General features: G+C 45.5%; 1 protein-coding gene across 1 annotated transcript in view; it reads left to right on the forward strand.

The window, feature by feature from the left end:
* LOC132465063 (metabotropic glutamate receptor 8-like) overlaps positions 1 to 10,825 on the forward strand; it is a 93,847-nt gene extending 83,022 nt beyond the window's left edge. Inside the window, exons 7-9 of the mRNA XM_060061758.1 lie at positions 593 to 790; positions 8,326 to 8,465; positions 9,696 to 10,825. Coding sequence (XP_059917741.1) covers positions 593 to 790; positions 8,326 to 8,465; positions 9,696 to 10,742 — 1,385 coding nt within the window. The 3' untranslated portion in view covers positions 10,743 to 10,825. The remainder of the gene's footprint in view (positions 1 to 592; positions 791 to 8,325; positions 8,466 to 9,695) is intronic.
* The last annotated feature ends 1,995 nt before the right edge of the window (positions 10,826 to 12,820 follow it).

Consider the following 12,820-nt stretch of genomic DNA (forward strand, 5'->3'; position numbering starts at 1 on the left):
CATCTTCCTTCCAGCAATTTGAAGGAGAAGACCAGACCTTGAAGGAAGCAATATGATAAAGCTTGTGTTATGACTAATGTTTGAGTTTGAAACATCCGCTTGACTCTCTTGAGTATTGTGCTGTTGGCCATCATGACTAACAAAGCCTACGGCATTCTGTAGAAAAACATTTTCGCACAGCAGTTATTCCCGGCCCTCAAGTGCTGCTGATTAAATACCTTTTAACATTCTGACAAAGAATGATTGCAGCCAATATTTACCAATCTTTCGTTGTTTGGTTCTGTCCCTGCGTCTTTATATTCGGTCAGATTACTTAAAGCACTCAATAATGTTCACATTTACATGCAGAGTTTACATCAATTACGACTACTCATCGCACAGAAGAGAAATAGATATTTGTGGCATTTCTTTGCCCATTCTTATTCTAAAAGTTTCCTCTCGCTCTAACTCTCTCCTGTACTTCTGGTTTTGACACACAACCTGATTTCCCAACGGGGATTGACAAAGCGCATTCCCATCTCATCTTTATTCCTTCCTGCACTTTCTTGAACCATGAGGCGTTGCGTCTGTCCCCCCCCCCCTCTCCCGTCAGGGCTGGAGAAGGTGGGCCGGGACTCCACGTACGAGCAGGAAGGGAAGGTGCAGTTCGTGATGGACGCCGTCTACGCGGTGGCCCACGCGCTGCACCGGATGCATCGGGACCGCTGCTCCGGGCCCGGCCTCTGCGCCGCCATGGCCAACATGGACGGCAAGGAGCTGCTCTCCTTCATCCGGGCGGTGAACTTCAACGGTGAGGGGCGAGCGTCTGGGCTTTCAGGGGCGATTAGTCACTAAGGTTTCAGTTCGGGGTTGGTTAATGGTTAGATAAACCCAAAATGACTTCTATCAGTTGCATACTTTCTGGTTGGTTATTAAGGGGACATATTATACCACCAGGTGTGAGTGTGATTAGCCGTGACAAGCCACAAGATTTTCAAGTTTTGAAAATCGTCCTCTTCTGCAATCACAGGTCGGCGTGTCCACCAAGATGTGCGCTGGATAGATCAGCCTCCAAGCCTACCCAGTGAACTGTAGCAAACGTTGCTCATCTATCCATTATACATCTAGGTGGAGGTCACAAGAGGCAGAGTTTCGAAACGGCTTGTAATGGCTAATCACACTCACACCTGGTGGAGTAATATGTCACCTTTAAAAAACAAAGGTCAATGAATTGGTTGTAGTTTTATTTTGGCTGTGCACCCTAGCTCGAGTGCGACGTGGGTTTTGATTGTTTGACAACGCCCCTCACACCTGCTCCAATGGAACTCAATGTGTCCTTTTCTTCTGAAATCCAACAACTTGTTTTTTCAAACATCACATTTCTTTGAATCTTGTGGGTGAAAATTGTCCTGCTTAAATAGAGGTTTACTTTGTTTTTAATGATGCTTTCATGGTGTTTTTTGTATTGTATGAAGATATCATCAACATTATTCTTAATTGTATTGAATAATACATTTAATTGTATTACTTCCAATGAAAGATATAACTTTAGATTAAAAGACCTGTCGGTAGGATTTAACAGCAATCCTTTGAATGTAATCTGTTACACAAAAATAGCGTTGCCTCTGTGATAATATCTGTTCTGGTTGACAAAATAATATCTTACCTTCATTTATCTTGCCTTCGTAAATTATTTACAGACCTCTTCATCCAATGATTCTTAAACTTGTGAAAAAAGCTGCAAGATAATTTTAAATGAATATCGAATATCTTCTTCAAATAAATGGGGTCATATTCATATGAGGTCATTTTATAGTATCCTCATATTATATTATCATCCTATTAGTATTATCATCGTATTCCCACTATCCTAATAAGACAACGTTTTTAAACCTCTAACATTGCGATTCAATTAAGACTAATTTCTAATCATTTAAAACCATTCACAGACAATTCATTCAATCAAAAGCGAAGCAACCAAACATGATTGCCCCTGAATCAAGTTGTATTTAAACAATGAAAGCAACACACCAGTCTCAAAGCTCTCGGCTTTATTTTCCCCAAGCTCCGTGTTTTCATATTTTGTGTGTGAAAATTGCTAATTGCTTATAATCAATTCGCTGCGAGTACAAACTTCCTAACCCAAGCAGTAATTAAAACCGCTGAGTGGTGGACCACCGCCGGCGAATGGAGGTCTCCCGCGCTGCATGCTGGGTAATAATCCCACACACCACATACAGCCTGGGACGCCACAAAATATTTCAGCTGACGCATTAAGACCTCAGTCAGGGTGTCCAGCGGGTCCGCTCATTAGCCATCTTCTCCATGTTATTCCTGTCCTTCAGAATGTGTTTTGATCCCTCCTCTCTAGTGCTCACTTGTCAAGGCTCAATAGTCACCGCTTTGTCAGCAGGACTTCAGAGATGCTTCTGCTCATTATTTTACACACGTCGATTATCTCCAGCGCCCTATCTATCTACATTGGACGATTTTTAGATTGAATAGACACAAGAAGATAGTGACCTGTATATGTGTTAATATAGAATAACTTTTAAACATCTTCAAGTTGATTTAATACAGTTCTATTTAACTTTAAAACTACTTTGTCGCTTTTTTTGGGGCTATAAAAAGAAGCCAAATGAAAAGGATAAGCTCTGCAAGAGAATAAATTGGCAGAATCTTTTTGCACGTGCTGGCTTTTACAGGGAATCCTATATTCTATTAAAGCCTTTAGTTTCGGGTCTTTAGCCTCCTCCCAACACACCATGGAAGTTTCCTCCTTGTCTGAAAGAGAGATCTCATTTACACCACCTTGTCAACGTATGCTCAATCAAGAGGAAAGCACCCTTTATTTCTCCTATTTCACCAGCGATTTTTCAGTTTTAAGAAAGCACGGTCGAAGAGCTAGCTTCAAACAGGATAACAAATGTCTACACCAAGACACCACTTCCCCGAGTCTCAGGCAAGACAAAATTGAGCTCCATAAAAATATCAGAATGTGGAAAGAAGATATACCCGTTGGAGTTTTCTAAAACAAAACAAAATGAGACTAATCCTACATTCAGAGTAATACGCCGCAATCAGTCAATCCGCAGGGATTAGGATAGAAAACAGTCAATGAACACTGGGTTTAGAAGCACAGCTGATTGCTGGGTTCTTGTGCTTTTGTCCGGCCATGGGGCAGCACAGCTCTGGCTGCTGGAGGTGTGTGATACTGAACCGTTTTAATGAGCGCTGTTGTTTTAGTCCCAGCCGTGCCCACTCTGTCTGACCCCACCTTTCCAATTGATCCAACCTCCTCAGAGTGAACTGTGGAGGATACCGTGCATGCTTTTATACTGACTAAGCCTAGCTCTGCATTGCTTTCCCACAGATCTTTAACACAAACAAAAACCAAACTAAACCGTATCTGTTGCCTTAACAAAACCTGTCCTATAAAAACAAGGACCAATGCATTTTTTATTTAAAATGCATCATCACTCTGCAAGTAGAAGATAATGACCTGCCAACAAACTGGTTTAAATATCAAGTGAAAGCAAGTGGGACAGATTCTGTCCCAGTTTGGAGGAATATTTAACACTTGGTTACTCAGTACTCTATCGGCGTACACGAAAATGAAAGTGGTTTCATTGTTGAGATGATTATGTTGTGAGTATCGTGTCTGCTCCCCCGTCCCTGTTCAGCAGAACAATTAGAACAGAGGGTGCTGAGAGTGTATTAGACTAAATACCATTCATCTGTCTTGGTTTCCTAGCTGTTCAAAGTTATGGTTCATTTGATTTGTACCGCAGAAGTATTCCTTCAAAACACATCTATAATGGAGAACAGATACACATGGATACCTAACCAAATAGCTGATCTACTCCCCCTCCTCTCTCTCCTGCCATTCCTTTCATTTAGAACCAGCCCTCCTCTCGTCTTTTCTGGTTTGCTTTCCCGTCTTCTCTCATCCCCTCTCCCCCTCTCCCCTCTCATCTTTTCCCCTTTTCTCCTCTCTTCCCCGATCCTCTCTCGTCTCTCCCCCTCACCGCTTGTCCCTTCCCCTCTTCTCTCTCCCCCTCTTCTCCCCTTCCCCCTTTCTCCTCTCGCCCTCTCCCCCTCCCCCTTCTTTTTCTCTCATTACTTCTTGTCTCCCTCCTCTTCCTCTAAGAGTAGAGGGAGCTGATTTGAATAATCCCCTTATCTTGTTCACTGTCATCGGTTTAGAGAGAGAGAGAGAGAGAGAGAGAGAGAGAGAGAGAGAGAGAGAGAGAGAGAGAGAGAGAGAGAGAGAGAGAGAGAGAGAGAGAGAGAGAGAGAGAGAGAGAGAGAGAGAGAGAGAGAGAGAGAGAGAGAGAGAGAGAGAGAGAGAGAGAGAGAGAGAGAGAGAGAGAGGATAAAGCATGTGGTGGATGTATGTTTTTCTCTTCAGATCTCTGTACCTGGAAGGGATTCGTTTTGCTGCCAGAGCCAGGGAGCGTGTGAAGAGAAGCAGAAAACATTGAATTAGTGGAGGAGGTGGGAACCAAAGGGTGTTAATTGTCATGGCCGATGTGAACCCAGCACAGCCCACCTTATAACCCATGTCCCTAATGGGGGGGGGCTGCTGTGCATGCGGGGCGAGAGTTTGTGTGTGCAAATGTGTGGCCATGATTGCGTCCTTCTTCCAATGTGTGTGTGTTCATATGGGTGTGAGTCTGGGTGCTTATCTGCATTCATGAGGATGATCTGTTTGGGGTCATGAGTGTATGTGTGTGCATTCATGCTTTCATCCAACATAATGCATGTGTGTGTGGTACTGACCATGCACCCTATGCTTGGTTGAGCCTGTTAAACGGGATTGTCAAGGCATTCATCAAACATAAACACAGTTAGCCCTATAACCACTCGGTCTCTGCTCCCGGCTCTGTGCGTTTGAGCGCACGCGCTTGTGTGTGTGTGTGTGTGTGTGTGTGTGTGTGTGTGTGTGTGTGTGTGTGTGTGTGTGTGTGTGTGTGTGTGTGTGTGTGTGTGTGTGTGTGTGTGTGTGTGTGTGTGTGTGTGTGTGTGTGTGTGTGTGTGTGCGCGCGTGCGTGTGTGCGTGTGCGTCTGTGGGTGTGTGGGAGCCATCATCCTGAATTTGAAACGCAGTGAATCAGACGTCCACTGTCGGCACACACAGCGCCTTGACTGTGCGCCTGTTAGCCCAGGGCGCATTGCTAACGTAAGCGCGCTAGCCCCCCCGCGCCCTCATCGCGCCATGCATGCATGTATTTATAGCAGCGTTTGTGCTAATGTTAGCGGTGGCTAGGATAAGCCCATCTGTAAGGGGTCTTTGTATCGAGCCTTGTGTGAATGTGATTAGCAATGTGTGGGTGGGCGAGGCATCATGGAGATTGTTTTTGATGAGTTGAGACAAGGACCGATGAATCATGTTGTTGATGTTTCAGTGGGAGAAAGTTTGGGCTTGGGACTGAATTTGCCCTGAATCCTTGGGTGAATCCCTGCTGCTCGCTGCGATACGGGAGAGTGTATAGGGCTGAGAATATATGAATACATAAAGACATGTGTTTCAAAACACTGCAAAGACAAGGATGACGTGGTCTTTGGTACACAGATATCTGTTGTAACAAAAACAAGGAGGATGAAGTCACCTGTGCGTATGAATACACAATTAAACGATGCGAAGAATAATACGAAACAAAGATGATAATGATAATGAGGTCATTGATCATGACCTTAACATGTGAGGAAATCTCCTACCTTGAACATAGGTAAAACTAAATAAAAGCTTTTAAGAAATGTGCTAAAGCAGCCCTATTGTTGTTACTGAAATTAATAATTTGTGATTTAATTGGAGTAACCCTATCCAAAAGGACATGAAGCATCTGTGAATGGATTACATGACAAGGTATCGTTAAAGTCAGACACCTCAACACAATAACATACCATAATATAGACACAAATTCAATTCAATTCACAAATCATAATTACATGATTACATTACATGGAAACTGTTTTTTTTTTCCACCTCTTTGGTCGAAGGGGAATTGGAATTGTTCCAGTATTATGGAAATTGGACCAATTTCCAAAACAGTCCCACAAGCCCAAAATCCAGTTGAAAGGCTAAAAAATTCTGATGTTTCCAATTAGAAAAAAAGGGGGTAATATTTGGGAAAATACTACCTTCTTCTGTGTTGATCAGATTAATTATATGCAGTTAGACCTGTCAATTAAGTTATTGAAAAGATTTTGTTAAACATTGCGGAGCAAACAAAAAGTACATGAAGTGCAGGACAAAACAGCAGTTTTGAGCTCAGAGCTGAGAGCTCCTGGGATCTGAGCAATTAAGAAAAGAAACTGCAAAAAATACCCAAAACCCAGGCAACATAATACCCGGTCTAGCAGGCGTCCCAGTGAGTCTGAGAGGTTAAAGACACTATAGCTACCTCTGATGAAGGTGACAGTGATGATGCTGATGATGTGGGCACCCTGGCAGAGCTCACAGACGATGAGTACTACTGCTACCGTCTAAATTAATGTTCTGTCGCCCAGCAGCGTTTCACCTAACGTGACGCACCGTATTGCATGGTTCATCTTGCTCAGGAATGCTTGTGTGGAGACTACGGAATGGGTAATGGACTGCAGTTATATAGCGCTTCTCTAACCAGTGGCCACGCTTTACAATATTGCCTAACAATCACCTATCATGGACACATTCACACACCGACTGCAGTGTCCACCATGCAAGGCGACAGCCAGCTTGTCGGGAGCAGTAAGGGTGAGGTGTCTCGCTCATGGACACTCAGCCGGGGATCAAACAAGCAACCTCCCGGTTACCAGCCAACATATACCTCCTGAGCCACGTGTGAGACATGCGAGTTCAAACCCCGAATATTTCAGCCCGGTGGTCGAACACCCTAACCACGAGGCTATCGTACCCTCGTACCAAACGGTGGCAGGGTTTAATGAGGACCCCTGTATGTGTCCCTCCTCCGTCTCATCACAATCTCAATCAGTGCATGAGGACCTCCCGACCTGACGCAACATCGCTCGCTACTGTAAGCACTGACAGCTGGCTGGAAGCAGCTGGAGGCATGACCAAGATGGGGCTGGAAACAGGAAATTATGGCGGCGGACATATTGTCAGCTGCAGGGTCTGGATGCTCTGCCAATACAGGAAATGAGGGTAGGGATTTGCGCAGGTTCATGTCGGTTAGGAACAAAGCAGCTCCTCCGTGTAATTTCTTCAGCACCTCCATTGAGATGACGAGCCAAGCGGTTTGTGTTTGTGTGTGTGTGTGGGAGAGGGGGGGGGAGGAGGGGGGGAGCGTTAATATTTCGGAGTGCACCGCGTTATTGTGGTTATATCTACAAACCAGCCTTGTGAGGAAATAATGGAGATCGGCTTTCTGTTCTGACTGGCAGCGAGCATGTAACCAGATTATGAAGCTGAATATGGCTCTTGCGTTCTTTCCAACCAAAAAAAAAAGTGCATTATTTTTCTCCAGTGTTCTCAACTTTTGGGTGGAAACGGGCCCATCTGCTTGGATCTTTCCAATTTCCTCAAAGGCTTCAGATGGAGACACCCGCTCCGGATCTGTGGGAAAGTTAATTGAACACTAAACACAGGTTAGCATAGGGGCCAGCCCCAGGGTCAGAGGGAATAAGGGAAGCCCAAAGCACGCATCATTTCCTTTATCGGCAACGGCTTAACACAGATAGACGCTAACATAGCATAACCATGGATGCCCGTATATATTCATTATGTAGGCGTCTATATAAATGCATGTCTTTCTATAAATGTGTTGTGTGTTTGTTTGTGTAATGAATGCTATGGTCTTTCTGATCCATTCTCTTTGTTATGGTGACCTGTAGGGTTTTCTTGGTTTTCTTGATCTTGACCTTAAACCAACTCCATCTCTTGAGCTGTCAATTCTCTCGCGCTTACATTTGTCATTTTGCCTCCAGCACAATATGATCAAAAGGCAGCAGGAACCTTTCAACCCCAGACACGGCCCTTATCTTGCGACACTCTGGGAACACACACACACACACAGACATATAAAAAAAAGATGTGTATATATATATATATATATATATAGACAGTTTGTTAATGTATAACTATATATATATATATATATATATATATATATATATATATATATTCTACTGTTCTTGACAAAGAATCATAAGTGTTGGGGTTTCCTAGGAGATCGGGGATGTGAGTGTAATGGTTTCCATGGGGATATATCCGTGGGACTCTGCCCTGTATCCTCATTCTGTTGTTATACTGGCAGCTGTTAGCATACTGCTTCTGTTCCTATCGCCTACGTCACAATAACCCCTGCCTGGACAACACCTGATCTGTGCTTCCTGTTTCAACAGGAAGTGCCGGGACACCTGTCACTTTCAACGAGAACGGTGACGCCCCCGGACGTTATGACATCTTCCAATACCAGATCAATAACCAATCGACAACAGAGTACAAGGTGATCGGTCAATGGACCAACCAGCTGCATCTCAACGTAAGTGCCGCACAACTCCATAACATATCCAACACACAACAAAGATAGTTTAGTGATGTGTGATATAGACGTGTTACACATCCTTAAACTGTGTTATACATAATTTGTGACTCATAAAAGTGTATCTTATCTGTTAATGTGTTGCATAGTATAAAGATGTGAATCTATACCTTCCGTAAACTATACCTGTCTTAAGGGCTGATTATGGTTCCTAGGGGTGTGACGAGATCTCGTGCCACGAGATCTCGCGAGATTAAACTTGACGATATTACCCGTCGCGTTAAAAATCTGTCTCGCGAGATTTCTGAGCTATCCAAACTTCTATTTGTGGCCTGTAGGGGCAGTAATGCGGCTTTGATACGTCTAGCCTGCCAGAACCTTACGTAGGAGAAGGAAAAGAAGAAGAGGAGGAGAAGGAGGGGAAGCAGGGGAAGCAGCCATAGGCAGCCAGAATGACGTCGGAAAATACCCGTATTACCGTCGAAGATGCCCCGCCACTTTTAAATGATTTGTTTGGCAGCATTTTGGGTACCCGGCGGAAATTATGAATGGCAGTAGAGTGACTGATAAGACACGGACAATACCTAGTTGTCAGTGACATACTTGGTCAGAATCTGTTTGCACTATTTGCACTCTGTATTGATGGAGTAGAACTTTGATTTGGTTTTGCACATAATATTGTTTGCACTTGAAAAAAAAGAGAATTATTTAATTTAATTTATTTTACTTCAACTTTTATAAATTTTAGTTTTAGTTTCAATTTCATGAATGTTAAGAGTTATAATAAAACATTTCAAAATGCATGTGCAACTCGGTTAAATAAAAGTCTGTTGGTCCAGTCATATATTTTGTCATTGTAGTTTTCTTAAAATCTCGTCTCGTCTCGATCTCGTGAACCGAATATCGTGTCTCGTCTCGTCTCGTGAGCTGAGTGTATCGTCACACCCCTAATGGTTCCGCATCGATGCAAGGCAATGGGGTTTACAGCCCCATTACGTCCTTGCGGACCCTCCTTGCGAAAATTGGAACCTTGCGTCGAGGCGACCCAGCAGCAAGGTCTGTGATTGGTCCGCTCACTAGAACCCGACGCAGAACCACAACGGGTTCACGACTGCGTTGAGGCGTCTGCGTGGTCCTTGCGCTGAGTCGACGTGGAACCATAATCAGCCCTTAAGTGTGTGTGGTACAGCACAAGTACCCGAGCTGACCGCTGTCGCCCCGCCTCCCCAGATGGAGGCGCTGCAGTGGGCCAGCGGCGACTGGTCGCTGCCCGGCTCGGTGTGCAGCCTGCCCTGCCGGACCGGCGAGAGGAAGAAGGTGGTGAAGGGCGCCCCGTGCTGCTGGCACTGCGAGCGCTGCGAGGGCTACCACTTCCAGGCCAGCCAGTTCACCTGCGAGCTGTGCTCCTACGAGCAGCGGCCGGACCACAACCGCACGGGCTGCCAGCCCATCCCCATCATCAAGCTGGAGTGGAGCTCCCCCTGGGCCGTGGTGCCCGTCTTCATCTCCGTCCTGGGCATCATCGCCACCACCTTCGTCATCCTCACCTTCGTGCGCCACAACGACACGCCCATCGTGCGGGCGGCGGGCCGCGAGATGAGCTACGTGCTGCTGACGGGCATCTTCCTGTGCTACGTCATCACCTTCCCCATGATCGCCGCGCCCGACGTGGTGGTGTGCTCCTTCCGCCGCATCTTCCTGGGCCTGGGCATGTGCTTCAGCAACGCGGCGCTGCTCACCAAGACCAACCGCATCCACCGCATCTTCGAGCAGGGCAAGAAGGCGGTGACGGCGCCGCGCTTCATCTCGCCCACCTCCCAGCTCTTCATCACCTTCTTCCTCATCTCCCTGCAGCTGCTGGGCGTGCTCATCTGGTTCGCGGCCGACCCGCCCCACACCTTCGTGGACTTTGGGGAGCAGCGCACGCAGGACCCCGAGAGGGCGCGCGGCGTGCTCAAGTGCGACATCTCGGACCTGTCGCTGATCTGCTCGCTGGGCTACTCCATCCTGCTGATGGTCACGTGCACCGTGTACGCCATCAAGACGCGCGGCGTGCCCGAGACCTTCAACGAGGCCAAGCCCATCGGCTTCACCATGTACACCACCTGCATCATCTGGCTGGCCTTCATCCCCATCTTCTTCGGGACGGCGCAGTCGGCGGAGAGGGTGAGTACCGTGGAGTTCGGGTTGACCATCGGGAGGGATTTGTGTTTGAATGATGCAACAGTGAAGATGATGCATATGGGATGCAGCAGTGGAGTAGTATACGCGTTTTAAATTCAACACCATAGTCAGTTTATGACATATACGCAAAACAGAACATCTCAGCAGTGGCTTTTTTGAAGGGAGGGGCGGGGGTTCTTCTGTATGTCTTGAGCAGTTGCGCAAGTTCACCCGTTCATACAGAATGGGTGAACGGGTGAACTCAATATTTTACATGATCCATCTGAACAAGAGAGACACTGACTGTGACACTGGATGGGCGCATCTCTTGTGCAAGGATGGTGTAGGGGCGACTGCACTGTGATTGCCTGAAAGCGTTCATGCGAAACCATTTCAGCTCTAAGAAGAGGGTATAGAAAGGATATATTGAAAGGAGATGCTTTTCAACACACACACACATATGCCTTGTGCGTTTGCATGTGCGTGACTATAACCAGGCTGTATGTCCCAGGTACAGTCACACCACAGTGAACATTGCTTAAATTGTGTTCATGTTGGACGGTAGGTAGTAGACCATACGGTTTAGCATTACGACCGCAGCAGAGCTTTGAACTTCTCTTTGAAAAGGGAACGGTGTGTGTGTGTGTGTGTGTGTGTGTGTGTGTGTGTGTGTGTGTGTGTGTGTGTGTGTGTGTGTGTGTGTGTGTGTGTGTGTGTGTGTGTGTGTGTGTGTGTGTGTGTGTGTGGGTTCTTCTCTCTGCCTGTCAGTGTGTATGTGTGCGCTCTTTTGAAATGTTCAGCATGGCAGAAATCCCTCAACCGTACCAATGATTTGAGTGACATTGAATAATGATGTACAACGTTGCACGATAGCAGCGATTGGTCACATCAGTCTGGTATCAAAGCCACTGGAATAAAGTCGGTGGGAGCTGGATCTTTCTATTCATTATCGCCACGCTTTAATATCCTCCCCATGAACCCTCTCTGGTCCGTAAGAAGAGATTGAGCATTGCTTTGGAGCCATAGATCAGCCTCCACAATTCAGGCTGCTACCAAGGAGATGGAAAGTTGATGCAGCGAGGTCAAATAGCCAGCCTGTAAGCAGAATAAATTCGTAAGCAAACCAATCTTTTGTAGCGTGATTCAGTGGCTTAAAGGTACAATGTGAGGCATTCCACATTCAAATATCTAAAAACTACTAGACCTATGTTATTTATTTGTTATTAAATAACTGTTATTTATTATTGAACAAGGTCCAAACCCAGAGAAATCCATAGTTTTATTCAAGGTAATTACGGTGACATTTGGTAAGATTGCATATCCCCTGGACCCTCTATAACTCCCGGGTAAAAATGTGAAAATAGTAATGAAGTAGAGATCTAATTATTGATCTAATACTTAATTATTGATCAAGTTCACTACATTGTGCTACTATGAAAAGCGGCTCATGCCAGCCACCAAGCTAATGTAGGGTTCTCCACACATTTCCTAGACTTTAATTTTAAATGTATGTATTTTTTTTTTTTCCCCGAGACTATGACCCCATCCTTAATCGATAGTGTTTCTCAAACATTGACTATTTGTTTTCCATTGTGGCCTTCCATTGTATTGCTGCGTCCAACCCATTGATTCGTCTTAACAACACGTTGTCAAAGGAGCGTTAGTGAACATCCCCTCCTCTCTGTGCACACTCTGAATCAAAGCCCGATGAAGCAGGGGAGGAAGGATTGTCATTGGCTCTTCCCCACAGAGAAGATGGCTTTCCGTATTCATGAATAGAATCAGTCCGGAATTAACCAATCAGTATAAGGAATTCAAGAAATACCACAAAACGTACCCCTGTATTCGTTTCGCAGGCACTTTTTTGTGTGAAAATGCGAGATACTCAATGGATTAAAGCAAGTTTAATCCATTGGGAACATTGTGATCCAGCTCTGGTTTGATTGCGTTTTGGTAAGGATATTGTTCAGGGCAGGGTACTTGCTTTTTAGATACCGGTCAGTGTAATGCTCATCTTTAGGAGGCTGGATGTGGGTGTTAGGTGTGACAAGCCACTTATCGGGCCCAAATTAATCGATGACCCTGGACCAAACGCTGTTATCGTAGGCAGCGCAGCCTGCGTTGTGACCCTGTGGTGAAGTAATAACATGAATCCTCCAACCCCTGCTGGATCTCCATGTGCAGCATTGCCT

Source organism: Gadus macrocephalus, chromosome 9 (genome assembly GCF_031168955.1).
Source record: "Gadus macrocephalus chromosome 9, ASM3116895v1".
NCBI classification, from domain to species: domain Eukaryota; kingdom Metazoa; phylum Chordata; class Actinopteri; order Gadiformes; family Gadidae; genus Gadus; species Gadus macrocephalus.